Source organism: Trachurus japonicus, chromosome 19 (assembly GCF_045865225.1).
Source record: "Trachurus japonicus isolate A0001 chromosome 19, Traja_1.0".
Taxonomy (NCBI): Eukaryota; Metazoa; Chordata; class Actinopteri; order Carangiformes; family Carangidae; genus Trachurus; species Trachurus japonicus.
Genome location: NC_140925.1, coordinates 26,011,858 through 26,032,856, shown reverse-complemented (window position 1 = coordinate 26,032,856; position 20,999 = coordinate 26,011,858). Strand labels below are relative to the sequence as shown.

Genomic DNA, 20,999 nt, shown 5'->3' with positions numbered 1-20,999 from the left:
GAGTTGTTGAAACAGGCTTCAATACGCCTCCGGTGTTGTTGTTTGGCAGTATTGATGCCCTTCCTCAGTGCAGCCCTGGCTCTGCTGTATGCCTCAGGATCCCCAGAGCTATGTGCCAAGTCCCTAGCTCGGATCAGCTGTTCTACACTGTGTGTCATGTCAGGTGAGTGATTACATGCAAAAACACAACGTTTATACAATTCAGTGGTGTGTCATAGGATTCGAGTCATGTACCATAGATATTTGATTGTTTTTTGAGTGTTTGTTGTGGTTGAAAAAATTGCCCCCATACTTTAGCGTTGTCGCTATCGCTAGCGCCGTCTAGCCATGGTGTAACTCCGGTTTGCCTGCATCAATTTTAGTGGCGTTTTTTGCTCCCCCCAACACTGGGTGACCATCAGGACAACGATTTAAGCCAGGAACACACCGCCACGACGCTTCTCGTCGCGTCCCGACGCCGACGGCTTTGGCCGACGAGTCTGTCGCCTCTCGTCGGGAGAAAGGAAAAAGTGAAACACATTGCCCCGACTGCTGACCAGAGCGACTGAGTGGCGAGGACTCCCCCATAGAAATACAGACCAATACAGACCAGGGGCAGCCCTGCTCACTTTTTATTCAAACAAACTAATGCCACTGCCACAGTTAATTTCATCAATGAGACCAACATTAATCTCCCCAAAACAATTTAACCAGCCACGTGTTAACAGCGCTAAGCCGAAATTAAAACAGTTTGTAGCAGTTTACTGCTGTGGCTTGGTTGCCGCAAATTGACGATAGCCGATGCTAATTTCTGTTAGCCCGTCTATGGTGTTTTACATTACACGTTAGCATTAAGCTAGCGGGCTTTATATGCTTAGTTGTGAGCTGTGTGTGTTTTGAACGTTGTTTCAAACTATGTGGGTTTGATTGAACATCTTTGATGTTTAAATATATATATATATTGCCGCTTAATATATTGCTTTACTCCTCTTTTTATTGTGTATTCCATTTTTACTGTAGGACAGGCTAGGACACCGTTTGTTTACTGTGGTCACTTCCGTCCCTCCCACACACCGCGCTGATTCGCTTAGGGCACCGCCAATCAGAATCGCCATAGCTAGCACACAGCCAATCAGAGTACCTGACGAGTCTACTCTCCCGACGGCCGACGAGTCCCGACTGAGCATGTTCAATCGGCCCCGACGAGATCCGACAAGACCCGAGGCTCCCCGACGGAGAGGAACACACCAAACAGACGAGCTCCCGACGCTGTCCGACGAGGCCCGACGCCCGACGGTCGGGGCGGTGTGTCTCTGGCTTTAGGGGTCAAAAATGACCGGAATTCTCCTTTAAGCATTACAGTACCACCACGCTGCCGCTACCATCTAGTTTTTAGCTGACAGAAAACACGCAGACAACATGAATTAACAGACTTTGTCCCTCTCTTCTGCTTGATCTCCTCAATCAAGGGTGGCTCCACGAGCTAGGCAAACGCCTGGAGACGCCGTACATCAACAGCACAGTGGGTGGCCCGACAGTCCGCAGCTCCTACATCGCTGCCCTCTACTTTACCCTCAGCAGCCTGACCAGTGTGGGCTTTGGCAATGTCTGTGCCAACACTGATGCTGAGAAGATCTTCTCCATCTGCACCATGCTCGTCGGCGGTATGTCTGACACTAGGGTACATTCTCCCTCTGGCATCCTGGCAGAACAGTGGCTCTGTTTGTCATGGCAGGTCTAGAGATTCAGCAGGAAGTGAGTTGGAAACTTTGGCTGGCCTTTAAGACTCAGCTTGTTGCCGTCTTTATTAAACCAATAAACAGATTATTCCAGCTCAGGTGGTAATTATTGGTGCAACAACAGATAAGATAATTATTGTATTTATTTTTTATTCATGATAAACTGAGCTTTATTGGGAGCTGTATAGTTTGAAACAATTAAAAATTTAGTCACCTTAAGAGGTATTCTATTCTTTTCTTTGTGAGACAACTTTCAAAATTAAATAAATAACCTAGGAAAACTAATACTCTGCCATGATACAGTTATTTGTGGTCCTTCATGCTAGTCGTTTCTTCCTCTCTCACAGCTCTGATGCATGCCCTCGTCTTCGGTAACGTGACGGCCATCATCCAGCGAATGTACTCGCGCCGCTCTCTCTACCACACGCGCATGAAAGACCTGAAGGACTTCATCCGTGTCCACCGCCTGCCCCAGCAGCTCAAACAACGAATGCTGGAGTACTTCCAGACCACGTGGTCTGTCAACAATGGTATAGATGCCAACGAGGTAGGAGTCCCTTTCGTTGTTGCTGTCATGTAATACCTTTGTGCACAGTTCTGTCTGCCCTCGAGGAACCTCGCTGCGATGTTTTGATGTCATTTGAACAGTGAGATCTGCTGTAAAATCCAAATCACAAGCTGTAATTGTCTATGATCTTGCAAAACACATGGCTGTAGGTAAACCACCAATTGACATCCTATTGAAATTCAAAAGAGGGTAACTGGTGGCAACAGAGTCCATTCCCTAATTACCAATCAGTGTCGCATCTTATTACGATCTGTCACACGTCCCCAGCTCCTGCACGACTTCCCTGACGAGCTCCGGGCCGACATCGCCATGCATCTGAATAAGGACATCCTCCAGCTGCCAGTCTTTAAGGGGGCCAGTCGTGGCTGTCTGCGCTCCCTGTCCCTCCACATAAAAACCTCCTTCTGTGTCCCGGGGGAGTATCTGATCCGCCAGGGCGACGCGCTGCACGCCAACTACTTTGTGTGCTCTGGGTCTCTAGAGGTGCTGAAAGACAACATGGTGCTGGCCATATTAGGTTTGTATTGTACAGTAGCATCATATTCAAGGCAGTTATATAGCATGAAGTTGGGCAAAAGCTGCTGCTGTTTGTCTTTTAAATAAGTTATAGTGCACTTTTTACTCATTTTATCAGGTTTACCTCATTATTTATGTATTTGATCTATTTTGTTTTTAACTTATTCACTGCTCCCTGTGTCATCCTCTTAACATGTTTTACAGTTATGTTACACTGGTATTTTTATGGAGCATGTATTGTCTAATTCCTGTCCATCTCTCTGTCCTGTGTTGTTTAAGTGTTCTGTTTTGTGTTTTGTCCTTTTAAATTGGGGTTACCCTCCTGCTGCAAAACAAATCTACCCACCGGTATTAATAAAGTTACTTGACTTGACAATGTGAATATCTACTGCTTTGATTCTAGGCAAAGGGGACCTGATTGGGTCTGACCTGCCGGGAACAGACCAGGTGATCAAAACCAATGCTGATGTGAAGGCCTTGACCTACTGTGACCTGCAGTACATCAGTGTTCGAGGCCTGAGAGAGGTGCTGGAGCTTTACCCCGAATATGCCAGCGTGTTCGCCTCTGACATCCACAACAACCTCACATACAACCTGCGTGAGGGCAGCCAAGACGAGGTAAATACACATTGATCACATTGAAATAGTGCTCATTAAATGTCTTATCAGAGTTCTAAACATTTTAGCCACATGTCTATCAAATTGTAAATCATCACTTATATAATATAAGGAGAGCAAGTCACAAAATACAGTCAGCACTTCTAGGCAGCTTGCACCCAAACTTCACATTTAGTGTTTATGGTTTAGACCAGGGGTTCCCATGCTTTTCAGCCTGCGACCCCCAAAACAGTGGTGCCCACTATCACTATGACCCCACTATCCCCACTATAAATGACGTGCACACAGAGCACACACACCAATTGACGTATCCGAACACAGGCATAACAACTACACAAGAGAACAGTACAGCCTTACAACAAGGATATGGTTTTATATATAGCTATTTACTTTAGAAGAAGAAGAATATCTCAGTCAAAGTAATAAATTATCTCGCATCCCCACTCTCAGTACCTTGCGACCCCCCGGGGGGTTTTGAACCCTACTTTGAGAACCCCTGTTTTTCCCATAAGGAAGATATTTTCTTTTCTTGGTTCTACGGTATTTTAAATATTTTGTTTACATATACAGTATAATCCTTCACATGGCAGTTTACACAAAGACTGGCACAGTATATTATATGAGATTATATACAGTAGTTATAGATATAGATATATATGACATTGTGCATTGCAGCCCAGCAGATGATATGCACACACAGTTTCCCCCTACATTTATCTGACATTGCAACAGAGCATACAACAGACTGAGCAACACATTCATGCCCCCTGTGGTGCCTTTGACACTTGTTCTGCCGCAGCGACCAAAGGGCCGTTGGTGGCTTGATTGTCACACCAGTTACCATGTGTGGGTGCCGCTGTCAGACGGCCGTATCACTTCCCTGTTACCACCCCAAAGCACAGCAGGATGACATTACACCCAGACACTGACCTCCTCGCAGTACACCTGTTACCCCTCCCCTTATAGTTATATCAGAAAGCATTATGTAAGGCAAGATAATCCTGCCTGGAGAAAATGCACCTGTTGATGGTAGACATGTAGCCACGTTTACAGGCACCTGTTATGTAATCTTTTCAAAACTGGATCTTGAAAACCCACAGAGTGAAGTTCAGCATCTGTGTTGCGTGGCGTTCTGTTGAACCGTATGATCAAAACAAATGAACGCCAAGATGTCACTGATGTGTGACTGACAAAAGTGACAAAGCTCCCCAAGGACTTTCCCAATAGCATCCTAATTGTCACAAACATTTTGCACTTGCTTTAAGCTTTCATCTTGTTTCCCGCAGGCTTTTTTTTTTTTTTCATTGTTTGAAACTTTTATTATTTATTATGTTGTTATCATTTTATTGGTTTGTTAAGTGTGGAACAGATGTGCTGGCTGTGTTGAGTATTGGTTGTCCAGGGAAAAGAGCTTCAATTGAATTTATGATGGGTTTCCTTCCATAGCAAGATATTTCTACAAATTCTACGCACAGATGAATGAAAAGCAAATTATTGTAGACATATTAGATGTATGTGTGCCTTTATGTAGTTACAAGGCCATGTTTGCCATTATGTAGTTACAAGGGTTATTATAGTCTTTAATTTAGAATCAAACACCTTTGTCAGGGGCGGGACTGATCTTGAGTATTAGCTCTCTACTTCTACCTCACCATCTGTTCAGAGTTTATGCTCGAGCTCAAAGCCCGGGCACCGCCGCTCCCCTGACAGGATGAAGGAGTGCTCAGCTACCTGCTCGTGCTGCCAGGTCCCACAGTCTCCTGACACACACATACAAACATACAGTTGTACTGGTCTCATGCGCATCCTGACGGTGGTTAGTTTTAGGTGGGAGTTGTCGTATGGGAGGTCCTTTCAACACTAGAGAGATACTATTGTATATTGAGTATTGCTGACTGTACATCAATCAGTCGTCTGTTGTGAAATACTGTCAAAGAAGACGATTATAGGAATGCCTGGTCCCCAAAAGGGACTACTCTATCTCGTCTTAAAGGGAAAAACCCAGTCTGACAGATGGAAAATGAGGAGGATTTTGACATCTCTATAATTTATTTTCAAGTTTTATTGCAGTGCTGTCAATTAAATTCTTCTTAGTTGGTGATGATATGGAGCTTAAAAGTTTTACGGTTTTTTTTGCCACAAGCATGCAGAGACAAAAACCCATTATACTGCTTTCAAGTCGAGTTGAGTGTCTTATCTGTAGCAACACAAGCCAAATACAGTAAGTTGAAATTATTGATCAACTTTTTAATTGTGCAAATAACACACGCTGTCTGTTTGGCCTGAAGCTCTGCTGTTTTGGTTTGAGACCAAAAACAACGCTAAGAGAAGAAGCATGACTCTGTGTTGCTCTATGCGCTATCATTAAACCACTCCTCAAGAAACCCAATAGCGATCCACTGGTTCTTGCTAATTATCGACCTGTCTCCCCTTTTTCTCCAAAATACTTGAGAGAATTGTTGCTGATCTGACTGCCCACCTTTCTGCCAACAATCTCTTTGACAACTTACAGGTTTCCGCTCCTGTCACTCTTCTGAGACTGCCCTAACTAGAGTAGTTAATGACCTACTTGTTACTGCTGACTCTGGATCAGCTTCCTTACTTTTGCTTCTTGATTTAAGTTCGGCCTTCGATACTGTAGATCATTGTGTGCTTCTACACCGACTGGAGCATTGTGTTGGTGTTCATGGGCTGGCGCTCTCATGGTTCCAGTCCTACTATCTAGCAGAACCCAATGCGTTAGTTTTAATAACTATTTGTCTGAATGCTCTACAGTTATCTCTGGTGTGCCCCAGGGGTCTGTCCTGGGCCCTCTGTTGTTTTGTATTTACATGCTTCCTCTGGGTAGGATAATTGCTGAATACGGTATACAGTTCCATTTCTATGCTGATGACACACAACTATACATTTCACTGCAACCTAATGACCCCTCTCAAATACAAAATCTGGAAACATGTGTAAATTGAATCAAGATCTGGATGAGTCACACCTTTCTCATGCTTAATACTGCTAAGACAGATCTGCTGGTTCTTGGTCTCAATATTGATGGTTGTTTTATCTCTGAAAGCACTCTCATTAGAAACCTCAGTGTTATTTTTGATCCAACCTTGACTTTTCAGTCCCATATCAAGGAAATCACTAAGACGGCTTTCTTTCACCTGCAGAATATTGCCAAAATCCGCCCTTCTCTATCCCTGCGTAGCGCCGAGGTGGTTTTCCATGCCCTTGTGTCTTCCCGATTAGATTATTGTACGTCCTTTTTTCCGGCCTCCCCATCTGTACTACCAGGAGTCTTCAGCTTGTACAAAATTCAGCCGCTAGACTTTTAACGAAAACAAGTAAATTCTGTCACATACAGTAACTCCTGTCCTGACATCACTACATTGGCTGCCCATTCAGGCTAGAGCTTATTTTAAAGTTCTTCTTTTAACCTATAAGGCCTTGAATGGACTTGCACCTCTGTATTTATCTGAACTACTCACTCCCTACACTCCGTCACGTCCTCTTCGTTCTCTTGGTTCGAACCTCCTGGTCATTCCATCAATCAATAAAAAGTCAGCTGGTGGTAGGGCCTTCTCTTACCGCGCTCCTTTTTTATGGAATGGCCTCCCACAAGATATCAGAGACGCTACATCCACCGCAATGTTTAAGTCCCGTCTTAAAACATACCTTTTTACCCAATACTTTGGTTTAAACTAACTAATTTTATAATTTTCCTCTGGTGTTTTACTATTGTTTTATTGTCTGTTATTATTGTAAACGAACTCTTAACTGTTTTATCTTTTTCTATTGTTTTTTATTATTTGTTTGTTATTATTGTACTTTTTATTGTTAAGTGTATTGAGACCATGTACCATGGTGATTTTGCACTTTAAATAATAAATTGATTGATTGATTGTTTATAACAACCAGGTGTGTGAGTACCGGTTTGGCTGCATGTTTATTAATGATAAATCAGTGTTGTGCTTGTAACTGGTTTCATAGTTATTACAGACTTAAGGTCACGTTGACTTGTTGGGTTAGATGTGGATTTGGACTGTTCTGGGTGGCACAGGAAGGTCACATCTCCAGAAGGAAGCCAGCACTGAGACAGAATTTGTTGAACTATAATGACCATGTCGCCACAGGGAGAGTAGTCAGCAGTGATGGGGCGTGAAGGACAAACTGGTTGGTCAGGAGTTATGGGGATGCTGCTCCCTTTGGAGCCATACATGACAACAGCAGTTTAACAAAGTTGGCAAAGGCAGCCACTGGTAACTATGGTGGGAGTGCAAAACACAGTAGTTTTTCTTTTTTAGAGAGAGAGAGAGAGATGGAGACAAGATGAACTCAATTTTGTTGACATGTTGGATGGGATAAAAATACCAATCAGGAGTGGGCTGAAGGAGCACAGAGAGGGATGACAATGTCACAGCAACAGTCCTAGGTGACTGTACCTTCATAAAACATCAGTCATTTCAAGAGTCCCGATGATGAGTCCTCACTCACTTGGCTGTCAACAGCCTATGCTTCTGATTTTTATACTATTCTGACAAAAAACAAGTGTTAATTTGTTTACTGATCGTTATTAGTTTCTTAATAAGTCAATAAATAAGTTAATAATCACAAAGGATTTGCTCAGTTGTGCTTCACTTTCTACCTGTCTGTGCCTCCGTGTAAATGTCAATGTTTTTTTTTGAGTTTTTAGCCATTTTGAGTTAGTGTTTTCTAAACCTCCTGTACAAAAACATGATCTTTACTGGATTTGTACCAAAATACAACTTTGGTCTTTGTAAAAGAGTCTACTCTTACAAAATCCATATGCAAATACAACATAGGAAAAAGCCCCTCAGGTAAAGGGAAACTTCGTTTTTTTCAATGGGCCCTGTTTTCATATGTTTTTCTGTATACGTGAGTGATGGATAATACTTTTATTGAGGTGGCTCCAGTATGGAGCAGGACAGGCAGCCTGCAGCCCAGCTAACGCTCTTCAACCAGGCAAGTGGCTCCCGTCAAAGTTCGCCCTATAAACGTGCATTTTTTTCACACTGACAGGCTCAGATAGTTACAGTGAGTGTAACTATATGTCTCTACCTTTAGCTGGAGGTCGCTGTTTGGTGTGATCTGTGTCCAAATCTCACCATGCTAGAAAGCTTGTTCTGAAATCTCGCGATAACTCGCGGCAAAACACCGGTGGGGAATACTACCTGACTGAGGTGAAAAGAGACGACCGGACTATTTCCAAATTGTGGCAACAAAAGGCTGGACTACTCTTTATGCAGCTTTCACAGAGCTTTCACAAGTTAGGGCTAGCAGTTAGCTTTGCTACAAATGGATGCTGACACTCCTGTCAATGCACTGCGCCGTGCCGACCACAGGGTCTGCAGTGACCACTTTGACCGGGATGACTATAATAATAATAATAATTACATTACATTTATATAGCGCTTTTCTATCATTACCCAATACCCAAAGCGCGTACAGTAACCATTATTCATTCATACCACATTCACACCAGTGGTGGTGAACTACGTGTGTTGTGTAGCCACAGCCGCCCTGGGGCAGACTGACAGAAGCGTGGCTGCCAATGTGCCAAACGGCCCCTCCGACCACCACCATGATCATTCATACACATTCACACAAGGCAAGGTGGGTAAGGTGTCTTGCCCAAGGACACTACGACAGAGACTGGGAGAGAGCGGGATGCGAACCTCTGATTATTGGACGACCCGCTCTACTGCCTGAGCCACTGCCACTCAAAGAAGAGATGTGCTAAAGGTAGAGACATACGTTCATTTCTCCTTTCTAGTATGTTGTCGGACACTCATTGTAACTATCTGAGCCTGTCAGTGTGAAAAAATTGCACGTTTATAGTAGGGCCCGACCGATATGGATTTTTTGGGGCCGATGCCGATTACGATTATTAGGGGGAAAAAAACCCGATAACCGATTAATCGGCCAATTATTTTTTTTTTTTTATTAAGTTTTAAAATTGTATTACTATAATAATATATATTATATAATATATAAATTAGGGCTGCCTGGTCGACCAAAAAATCATTAGCCGACTAAAATTTCATTGGTCGATTGGTTGCATGAAAAAAAAAAAACATTTGAAGCCCTGTCTTGTCAAAATTAAGTCAAAATCAATATGGGCTTTTATTTTGAAGGGCCAAATACAGGAAGTCATGACACGTGATACTTTTTTGTTGTTGTTTTTTTTACACGGCACGGCGTCTCTCTCTCTCTCTCTCTCTCTCTCTCTCTCTCTTTTCAATCAAAAGCGATCAGCGGTTGCTGCCATGCCCGGCACCGTGTCACAGCGCTCACCGGCGGTCAGTCTCACAGCAGTGTCACGGAGCAGAGACATGATAGTCCCCGCTGCAGTCAGAGTCCCGCACCGCTCCACACCGCGGACCCCCCCACCCGTCACACAGCCTCAGCTCAGTCACTCACCCTCATCTACTGTGTTTATTGGTGATAAATGAGCATACTGCCGTGCCGGTATAACGGTAAAACCCGACCCCGACCGACTTGTTGAATCTCGGACCCAACACGGCCGGAGACGAGCATTAATTAATTAATTCACAACCCGACCGCGGTAAAAAAAAAAAAAAAAAAAGGGAAACAGAAAGCCAGTGGCAACACTGGTTTTGAGCAAGGGGGCAGTTGTCGGTCTGAGGAGTGAAGCTCACTTCCGCGTTCAAAAAACTGCAATCCCCTCGGCTGTCGCTGGGGGCTGGCTCCAGAAGGGAGCAACTCCAATTGAGCCCCATGTTAAAATAGCCGATTTTACAGCTTAAAAAAACATATTTACAGCCTGGTACATTTCATTTTTTTGGTCTCAACCGATAGTTTCTACCCCCGCACACACTCTGAGGGGGGTGAATTTTTTTTAAACTCTACCGTTTTACTGTTATTAGGTTTAAAGTTCTGGCCAATTAGGGCGCAGAACCGTTGAGTGACAGGTCCGGAGACCGCTGCTACGAGGCCAGTGGGCGGGCCCTCGGCGGGCCCTCGGCCGGCCAACGGCCGCACCGCTCCAAATATGGCAAGTAGAATCCAACATGGCGCGGCTCAAACCCCCGTAGTAGCGGCACAAAACAGACTCCCCCAAACCAATGGGTGACGTCACGGACGCTACGTCCATTCTTTTTACAGTCTATGGTTTTGAGACAGATCAGTCACTCTGCTGTGTGCTGTGACTGAGGTGGTAGTGGATGGAGTTTGTCATGAGGTCGGCGCCGGTGCGGGGGAATCTTTTCAAAGTAAAACCAAGTTTTATTCCCTGCATTTTATTCCTGAAAATATCGGCGACAATCGACGAGTTTTGGCCGATTACCGATTAGTTTCAAACGGGCTATAATCGGCCAATTTAATCGGCTCGCCGATAAATCGGTCGGGCCCTAGTTTATAGGGTGAACTTTGACGGGAGCCACTTGCCCCGTGGAAGCGCGTTAGCTGGGCTGCAGGCTGCCTGCCCGGCTCAATACTGGAGCCACCTCAATAATTGTATTATCCATCACTCACATATACAGAAAAACATATGAAAACAGGGCCCATTGAAAATAACGAAGTTTCCCTTTAAGTCCCTGCAAACCCAGTTGACTATGTGGAACACTTTTGACATCAGTTGCTCATTCCATGTATTACTAATATTGATGTTCAATTAATGTCATTTGACACTAATGTGCCTCTCTGGCTATTTAATCATTCCAAGTCCCTCCAGGGTTAATTTTGTCTTATGAGGAGAATTTGTCCCTGACTTGAATAGACGGATAGATGATTTTCTTTTTTTTCTTTCATTTCCATTCAGCTGTGATAAATTTCAAACTCATTTTAATGTGTATACTTGGATTCCTTGCATCAGAGAGCACCACTGGCACTAGACTGGTGGAGCGACAGACTGTGGCTTGTGTTGTCACATTAAGCCATGTTGTCGCAAGCACATTTTTCACACACGAGGGGAAGGCTTCACACTACCACTGTTTAATGCGCCATCCCAGCCGGTGATTATGCTAAATTGCTGGCAATTTCTCCACACACCAGCAAAAAGACAAACTTCTGCTGGAATCCCTCTGCAGTCAGGTGTGGAGAACGGATCAGTTACGTGAGTGAGTCAGCCCATGTGGCAAACGGTGTGTGACTGGGCAAGATTGTTGCAGTGGTGGGAAAACAAATGGAAAACAGCTCCAGTGGAAAAAAAAGAACAAATAACAGAGTTTTACTCTGTTTTTGTAAGTTCAAATATATCACCAAAAGAGATGTACTTCTGAAGATGGTAGGGTTAAATTGTACATCTTGGAGAGAGGATATTAAAGCAGAAGTAAGCGATCCGGTGGTTTTGGCTAACTTCTTGTCAGCCGATGGAGTTAGCAGTCCCCGCCCTCGTCCCTACGTCACCACATTCACGCGCATCCCTTGGCTGCACACACAGAGAGGACCGCCCCTTTATGCCGTTCTCTCTCCTCATTGGATAAAGGTTGTAGGATACAAGGAAAGTTTTCTCCTCGGCTTACAGCAGAGCAGAGTGACTGACAGACCCGTGTTTCAGACCAAACACTCTATATAAGTGATTGCTGTCGGAAGATATAACTATTTAAGACTTATATTAACACAAACATTCGGCTTACTTCTGCTTTAAAATGAATGAATAAATTCTGCTTGTAGGTACAGTATGTGTCATATGTAATCTCTGTTGCTTTCATTTTCTCACTGCAGGGTTTCAACAGGTTTTCAAGGTCACCCAGGCTCTCTCATGTGAGTTCAGTGTAAATTCAGTCTTTTTCCCTATGAGGTGTTATTTCTTTTGTCCACAACAAATTAGTTGAATTAACCCACCATTAAGTCATGAAATGAAACCAGATGTAGGATAGGTGAGACCACAGCACAGTTGTTGTGGTGAGAGAGGAGATTTGTTTCATGTGTTTTATGTTCATACTGGCTTTTTGAATGGTTTTCTGGAACATACATTAATGCTGATGAACACTGTGGGAGGGTTTGTGCAAGGACTTCCCCTACAGGTTGAAACTCATTTGGAGCAGAGTGTCCCTGGAGTTAGCTAGCTAACTGGGTCAATAGCTTTCCTAATGGGAAACCGTATGAGCTATTCTTCTTGTACTGTATGCTTCTCCCTGTACCTTCCTGCCTTATTTTTCTTTACAGTGTATATTAAAAGTTTAATATAAAATCTGTTGTTTTTAATTATAAGTGCATGGGCAGCTATGGGTAATGTAATAGATTTGTGATGTGATTAAAAAGTCATCAACAGAAACTCATCAAACTCTAAACAACACATTATTTTCTCATTATCTGCAGCCTTTAAAATAAATAGGTTATTATGTGCCGGATTACGCACCAAATGTTTTCAGGGAGCAGAGTGTTTTGAGTGCCATTTTGAATGAGTTTGGTTTTACAATATGATTTCTTACTTAAAAATATTTCAGTGTTAATGTAATTATTAGTTTCCAAAATGTATTCTACTCCTGCTTTAATCCGTTTTCATATCCTCAGGGTTGGTATTTTGACACAAACACAAATTTGTGAAGTTGTGGAAATCTTAAGTAACAAAATGTGCAGTTGTAAATGCTGCTTTTTTATATTTCCTGTTTTGCAGGAATCCAGACTCCCTTCTATCGTGGAAACCAAGGGTGATGACCTAGACGATTCCTTCCACCTCTCTCCAGCCACCCGCTCCCGTCGCAACCTCCTGCTCCCCAGCTTCGGCAGCCCCGTTCGCCGCACGTCCCTGGGGAACCTGCTGGGGGACGAGCTGCGGCAGTTCAACGCTCTGCGACGCTGCCGCTCCCCCAACCTCAGCCGTGGCTTCCACGGGCAGAGTGCATCCCCCCAGCCACTGTCCAAACGAGAGCACAGCACCCCTACGTCGGCCTCCACCCTGGCCCAAGAGTCGGCGGCGGCCCGGGGAGGGTTGGGAGCTGAGCAAAAGCCTTCAAAGCTGCTTATCCCAACTGTCACCTGCTATGGACCCCCAGACCTGAGTCCAAGGTAGAGAAAACTTTAAACTAACATTACTGTATAAAGTCATTTTCAAAACAGAAGCAGGAAAAAAAAAAAAAAAAACTCTGAACAGTCAAAACTACATGCATTTGTTTTAACTTTAGAATACAGTTTACGCTGAGTGATCAGAAAAATGAACAATAATAAATCAAAAACATTCTGCTATAAAAATTCTTAAAGGGATATTTCAACATTTTGGCAAATTCGCCTATTTCCATAATCCCTATAGTCATAGGAGTAGGTTTATTACCTTTAAATTATCATGATTATGTAACATTACAACACACAAAGCAAATATTTGGAACCACTTGTGCTTTTGAAATCACTCTGCCCAGCAGCCATGTCTGGAAAGAAGTCCCTGCTATGCATTTGCCTCGAAAACAACTCTGTCTCGTAATGTTACATTATTTTTTCATAGTGTGGTGAATGTGCAGGTCACTTGTCCACAGGAGCGTTTTGGCATTGTTGGGTTGTGTATTTGATGAGTTTGATGAAAGACAGGGGACCTGTACCATTCATCTCCATTGTGTTCACTGAGCAGCTCATGTCTCTGCCCCGTGGCTCTCAAAACAACATGCACCAATAATTAAGGATAATGAACCTACTGCTATGACTATAGGGGTTATGGCAACAGGTGAATCTGCCAAAATGTTGAACTATCCCTTTAAACAAAAAAGTAGTTATATAGTATCATATCAGATCCTCACACTGTCTTCACTTGCCACCTCTTGTCTTAAATTAATTCCTTTTTTCTTTGCTATCACAGACATTATCTGACTGATTTTTGCTGAGCAGAGTATCTATACACACTCAGCTTGCTATAACCTTAGAGCAGGGGTCTTCAACGTTTTCCAGGCCAAGGACCCCCAAACTGATGGAGAGATGGAGCGGGGACCCCTACTTATATATATTGTATAAAATTGTGTTTTATATTTAACTGGTCCTGTAGTGCCATACAGGGCCCACAAAAACCCCAGTAGTCTAATCTTTGTATGACTGAATTATTCTGCATAAGGGCCTGACTGATACTCATAGTAATGCTGCATTAGCATCAAAACAAAGTAGGCTAAATAAGAAATGATAATAGATACGTAAAAATGGAAAAGTCAGGGGGCAGGGGCCCACTTTATACCCCTTTCCCACTGGCCAAAAAACCCGTTTAAACCCGCTAACAATCCGCTTTTGGTGGCAGTGGGAAAGGCGCACCGGTCGACGCGGGTCAAACGACTCGGCAAGCGACGCGGGTTAAAATCGCCTTTAATCGGCTCGGCTCTGATCGGCTTGCAGTGGGAACGCCAGACCCGCGTCAACCCGCTAATTTACGTGATGACACTGAACGTTACGTGACGCTACGTCATCGCGCTGGTTGCGTCTCATATCACGTACCAAAACAAAGCTCTGCTCCGCTCTGCTCTCACTCGAGACTGGGATCAAAAGATCAGAGAACACTGACCAAAAACGATAGAAAAAAATAAAATAAAAGAAGCGACAGTCTGTTTAACTGACGTGTTGTGCCGTGGACGTCCGTCATCCGGCCGCAGCAGACTCTCTGTTCTCCGCGGTCCTGGTGCTCCAGGTCAGCCAGCCAGAGAGTCTGCCTCGGCGGACGGACACTCCCGGCGGGCGGCTGTGGCATGACTGTGTGTGTCTCTTGCACCGCGGATGAGAGCGGGGCGACTGGTTTATGCTCTGTCTGATCCCTCAGCGGGGGGGCAGACTCGGCTCATTTTGGTCAATGGGAAAAGGGCCAAATGCCGATTGTTAGCGGGTCGACCCGCGTTTAAAAAACCTGCGTCGACCCGCTAATTTTAGTGGGAAAACGGCTTAAGTCTACTTTCAGGGGGCCCAGGATTCCTAGCAACGGCCCTGGTGCCATATGCCAAAAGTACCATATTATGAACTATAAATCACGCTTTTTTTTTAGGAGTTTGGCTGGTCATGGGACTCTTTATATTTAGAAGGGACTTACATAAAAAATATATGCCATGCCATCTATGATCACAACAGGTCACAACTACGCTCGTGGTAACTGAACGCTGCTACTGCACCAATGAAAGAATTACTAAACCATAAAAAGACAGAGAAAACAAAGCAGTGTTTCCCCTACTTTGTTTTTTTCTCTGGCTTTTTATGCATTTATTTTGAAAGGGCAGCTGGAGAGAGACGGGGACGCGGAGAGAAAGTGAGAGGGGGGATTGACACGCAGCGATGGGACTGTTGAGGGTCGCTGCAGCGGCCGTGCCCTACCAAGACATATGACGCTCACGACTCACCCCCAATCGTCAGCGCCGCGGTCACTGGAGCTGATTCTGAGAACATTTACACCGGGCCCGCCGTGTCATGTCTCGGTAACACGGAGCGTTTCAGTGACGGCCTGACGCTGCTGCATTGTTGCTGCGCTATGAGCAGACGTGGCGGCGCGCGTAAATGTCACCGTCGTCGTATGAGTGTGTGCTGTTAATTAACGAGTGTGTTGTATGGAGAATGAAAACTAAAGTCCCATCGTTGTGTTGTGTAGCCGACGGTTCAGGGACCGAGTGTCACAGCACCAGTGGTGTGTGTGTGTGCGCGCGCGCGCGCGCGAGCGAGCCCTCCCTCCCTTCCGCAATCGGGCTGGTTTTAGAGGGGGGTGGGGGGGGAGTGAGAGACGGTGCGCCGTGTTTGTAGATACAATACAAAGGCTCGCCTGACACCTATATTATAGGAAAACAAAGGACTTTTATGTAAAAATCTGACGTTCAGCAGCAGGGAACACCCCTATATTCACAATGGATCTTTTTTTCATAACTTACATATCCTTTTTCATATTTTTTTCCCTCAACCAAAACTTTCGCGACCCCCCTGCGGACCCCCTGTTGAAGACCTCTGCCTTAGAGTGTATGACATGATCTGAATAAGGTATTGCAGTAAGTGACACTTAAAGTCATGCCAGAGAAACTTGCATAAATGCAGTAGTATTTGCATTGCATATTTCAACAGATGTCACTGCATTTCATTAGCGGAGCACCTTATCCTCCTGCCCCAACCATCTGTATTCATAATGTATCCCTAAGTCATCCAGTAAGTCCTAGATATGGGTAAGTGCTGGTTCATAGAGCTCAGGTGTCTGTTTCTCCAGACTGGGCGCTTCTCCTCATGTTCAAACCAACATGGGCTCCTGCCAGCAGCAGCTCTCATGGCACATTCCTGGGTCGTCTGTTGGCTCCAGCGATAATTGAAAAAGCTCTACTGTTACATTAACTCCAGCTTCCCTCCTCTGCACCCTCCCCTCCCTCTCGCCGCAGGGTTGTAGACGGCATCGAAGACAATGGGCACACGTTCCATTTCAATGTGGAGCACACCGGGCCTAAAGCCAGCACAGGAGGCAGCACCCAAGGTAAGCCAAACCGCCTCCAGCTGCGCAGGTCACCCGGGTGCCAGATGGCCGGAGGAGTTCAAACGGTGGACACCGCAACGCCGCCCCGGCTGCCGCCTTCTGGGGGGAATATGAGAGCGCATGAGGGGAATGAAATGACAACCAGGTGTCCAAAGAGTCAGAGAACATGTTAAAGGACAACTGAGGTCAAAGCAGGGGACTGATCATCTGACCTGAGCTTTTACTCATGATCACGATCGTCCCAGGTAGAATATCAGGTTCTGTACAAGCTGAAGTCTAATTTACTTTAGTGCAATGACTCTGCCCCTTATAGATACAACTAGCAGCACAGATACACATTATACTTACACATATATATGTATAAGTCGTTGTTCCTCTGGTGTCACACCTCATAATTTTGCTTAAAAAATGAATTCTAGGTGGTGTGTTGATGTGTGTGCTACTAAATCAGCTACTTATTCTCCTCCTCACCTTGTTTTCCCAGACTCCACACAGTCGAGCGCCACTCTGCTGCTGGAGACAGAGGAAGTCAGGCAGGGCATCAGTCAGCTCAACCATAAGGTAAAGTACAACCTCTTGAGTTAAATTGAAATTGATTGAACCGAAGATAATGTAGCTTATCAAGTCCTCCCAGACCTGAGTCAACTCTGCTCCGTCTCCCCACTCATCATCTCCTCTGTCCTATCTCTCTAAAGTATTTTTTCGAGAGACTGAATATGAAATACACGAAGGATTAATGAGTTTGTAATGAGAAAATACAACCTGTGAACTCATATTTCATTTTGGCAGTGAAATACGAGTTCCAGATTCGCTGACATCTTCGGCGCAGACCAAGATAAACAAGGAGAAACTTATTTTTCCTTGATAAATTTCTGGCATCTCATTCAGCGTCGGTCATGTTTGTATACGTTCTTACTGAAACAAACAAAGAGATCAGGTAGACCGGGTTTCTGCCTTGTTCCTGTCCCCGCACTCTTAATCTGAATGTAAATAGAGCGAAAGCAGGTGCAGTGAGAGCATCCAGATGGGCCCAGGTAGGTGCCGTCTGAAGTCGAAATTAATTAATCAGTAGGGCGCTTCTGCAATGCAGAGGATAGCTGGGAGTGCTGACTCAACGGTCTGAAGAAAGAAGAAATTCTGATGACAGCCCAGCTCTACTTATGGCCCTCCTCTGGCCCCCTTACCGTCACGGTTCACTTACTTGTTCCCAGCTACATCTACTTTCCTCTCTATTTGTGTCAGTTACCTCAGTCTGTCTCAGTCCCTGTGGATTTCAATGCTGCATAAGAAGCTGCTTCTTAGAGTTGTTTGGTGCTCTTCCAGGAGGTCACTGGAAATCACCTGAGGCTTTATTGGGTCCAGATGTTATATTTTGAAGCTGTTGCTATGTTCCCTTAGCCTGGCTAACACCAGACCTCATCTCAATGTAGATTGAGATTCGGTCTGGGAACCGCCCGTTCATTTTTTCGTGTTTGAGGCATGGTTTACGAAAACCTAGAGTTGTTTATTGGGCGCTACAAATGTCTATCAAATGCATCTGTACTGTACGTAGCTTATAGCCAATCGTATCAGTCATACCCGATGACGTATGTAGAGCGACAGAAATCCGATGAGGAAAAAAACGCTAATCGTTGCTCTTTAATAAAATTGCGCACAAGGCAGCATGGGTATACCCAGGCTAATGTTTCCTCAGTGTGATAAAAGAATATGTGCAAGGTAGACGTGACTAAAGCGTGTGCTTTCTCTGCGCAGATGAGCACATTGAACCAGGAAGTATTGGAGCTCACCAAGGGCCTGCACCAGGTGATGCATCTCCTCCAGGCTCACATATCCATGCAGCACTACAAAGCCTCATACCCATACAGCGTCCATGGGATGTCCAGCCCTCCCACAGGCCCCAACGCTGGCGTGCCACTCAACCCAGCTTCAGCCTACCATCTCCATAACGATCCTGGGAGCCACGAAGGCCACAGCCACCAGAGTGTCCCCTCCTCCGCTGAGCACTGGAGCTACAGTGTTGGAGCCGCTGAAACTCAAATAGAGAGCCACCGCCGATCTAAATCCTCCACTCCGCCCGCTAACCCCTGCCCCCCCCTCTCTCTAAACTCTGAGCCCGGGTCAGACTCATGTCATGGCTCCGAGAGCATGAAAGCACATCTGTGGACAAGCCCGTCCCTTCTCGGTATCAGCCCGGGCTTCCACGGTGGAAGTCCAGGCCTGGCAGCTCATCCCTGGCACGAGGACTCCGACAACAGACCTCTCAGTTCCAGTCCGACAACCATCAGCAAATCCCAGCCCACATTGTGCCTGCAGCCTCCCAGTGATAGTGATGAATACTCTTGCCTTTTGTCCAGCGTCCCTACAGGTTTGTCCACGCGCAGTCTGCTGGATTCATCGCCGAGCTCTTACCCCGTTTTCTGCCTGCCCTCCGCGTCCCATCTGAACTTACCACACACCTCAAACGAGGACATTTGCGTTCCAACTTCTCACAACCTGCTCCAGGACGCCTCCATCTTCCAAATTGACAACTCGCACCCCGCCGTCCAACCCGTCCCTGCCTCCCTGCCCACATTGCCCAGCAACCCTCTGGGTTCCCCCCTGGCCTCGGGGTCGCCGCGGTCGGATGGCGTCGAGCCCCACCTCCCGCTGGGCGACCCGTCGGCCATAGAACACACCAGTCTGGAGTGCCTACTGGGGAAAGGGGGCTCTATGGAGAGCAGGGACAGTGAAAGCGCGTCATCACGAAGGTCCAGCATAGGCGTCCAGACGCAGAGCACGGAGCAGTCATGGTGTCTCGACCTCACAGATTAAACTGTGCACGTTTCAGGGGCAGACTCACTGACTTCACTGCATCGGGAGACAAAAGGTAGCAGTTATTGAAATGCAACTTCTTTCAGTGTTTAAAGAGACTCTGCTGGAGATTGTCAATGTGTGCTGTATTTCCCCAATTTAATTCCTGGGCTCTCATATTTGTCAAACTCCACGCAATTTACACCATTTCTATGCAAACGCATGTCATTTGTGCATTATCTTGGCTTTACTGAAGTGTGTCTTTAAAAAAGAAAAAGCGCCACAGCTGTGGGTTCTAGTATATACTGTATATTTTTTCCAATATCCTCAGAGCAATTTGCAGTTGATAATTCCTGTTACCTTCTTGCATGGTAAAGTTGTTTATTCTTTTTCCTAAGGAAAAGGTTTCCAAATCAATGTGTAAGCATTCCACATGAAAACCTGTTGATTGTGCACACAGACAGGTCAGAGTGGTTGGAAGTTTTATTATTCAAAGGAACAAAACAAAAAAACAACACATGCTTCACCTTGCGTATAGGGAGTATGTCTATGTATGTATAGGGAGTATATGCATCACACCGCATATATTGTTTATTGTTTAAAATTGAATGCTTTTCTCAGTTCAGCATTTTTTTTGTTCGCAAATTCATAGTTTCTGCACTATGAATATTAAATATTCAAATTCCACAAAACAGCACAAAGTACATTATTTATGACATCAGTTAATCTCCTTTTTATGCTATTATCTCCTAAAGATTCTTACCAGATTTGAATATGTTTCCTCACAAAGGTATTAATCTAATTCGGTGAAACAGCTCTGTGAAAGCACAGACTTCTGAGCTGAGGGATTAAACATATTCTATACACATTTAGATGAAAAGCGGGTTCTTCGAAACATATAATATTGTTATGAATTTACAAAATACTGATGCCTCCTGGGATTAAAAAAAACATGGACTCATTATTCTCATTAAATATTCAGAGTATTCAGGAATTTTATTCTGATTGATTGATTGATTCTGATATTCTGAATGATTCTCCTTGGCTGACAAAATAAAGTATGCAGAGAATGTCTGACTGTTTTCTTAATGTGGTGTCACAGTAAAAAAAAAAAACATTATTTGATGAACAACTCAGGTCACAATTTTTAATTAACTGAAACATAAAGAACATTAATCAAATTGTGATTTACAGTTAAATGCAAATGTTTAAAAAAAATTGTGCTGGAACTTAAGAAAACATTAAATTACTAGAAGTCACTTTACCCTTTGCTCAGACTGTTCAGTGTTGTTGTACACAAGTGTGCACTCAATTATGCCATAGGACTCAGCAAGTTTATATAGCAAGATATAGTCACTCACACATAACAAGTCAGATATAACTGTCTGTAGTTCAAGTGACACACAATCAGAGC

General features: G+C 44.6%; 1 protein-coding gene across 4 annotated transcripts in view; it reads left to right on the top strand.

Moving 5' to 3' along the window:
* The window catches only part of kcnh4b (potassium voltage-gated channel, subfamily H (eag-related), member 4b), a 60,430-nt gene extending 39,771 nt beyond the window's left edge, over positions 1-20,659 (top strand). For 3 of the 4 annotated variants that reach the window (XM_085760609.1, XM_085760611.1, XM_085760612.1), the window contains 9 exons: positions 1,449-1,643; positions 2,066-2,265; positions 2,554-2,803; positions 3,206-3,420; positions 12,121-12,159; positions 13,016-13,407; positions 16,704-16,795; positions 17,280-17,356; positions 18,548-20,659. In XM_085760609.1, coding sequence (XP_085616735.1) covers positions 1,449-1,643; positions 2,066-2,265; positions 2,554-2,803; positions 3,206-3,420; positions 12,121-12,159; positions 13,016-13,407; positions 16,704-16,795; positions 17,280-17,356; positions 18,548-19,606 — 2,519 coding nt within the window. In that variant the 3' untranslated portion in view covers positions 19,607-20,659. The remainder of the gene's footprint in view (positions 1-1,448; positions 1,644-2,065; positions 2,266-2,553; positions 2,804-3,205; positions 3,421-12,120; positions 12,160-13,015; positions 13,408-16,703; positions 16,796-17,279; positions 17,357-18,547) is intronic. The other variant, XM_085760610.1, reaches the window with a different exon arrangement.
* The last annotated feature ends 340 nt before the right edge of the window (positions 20,660-20,999 follow it).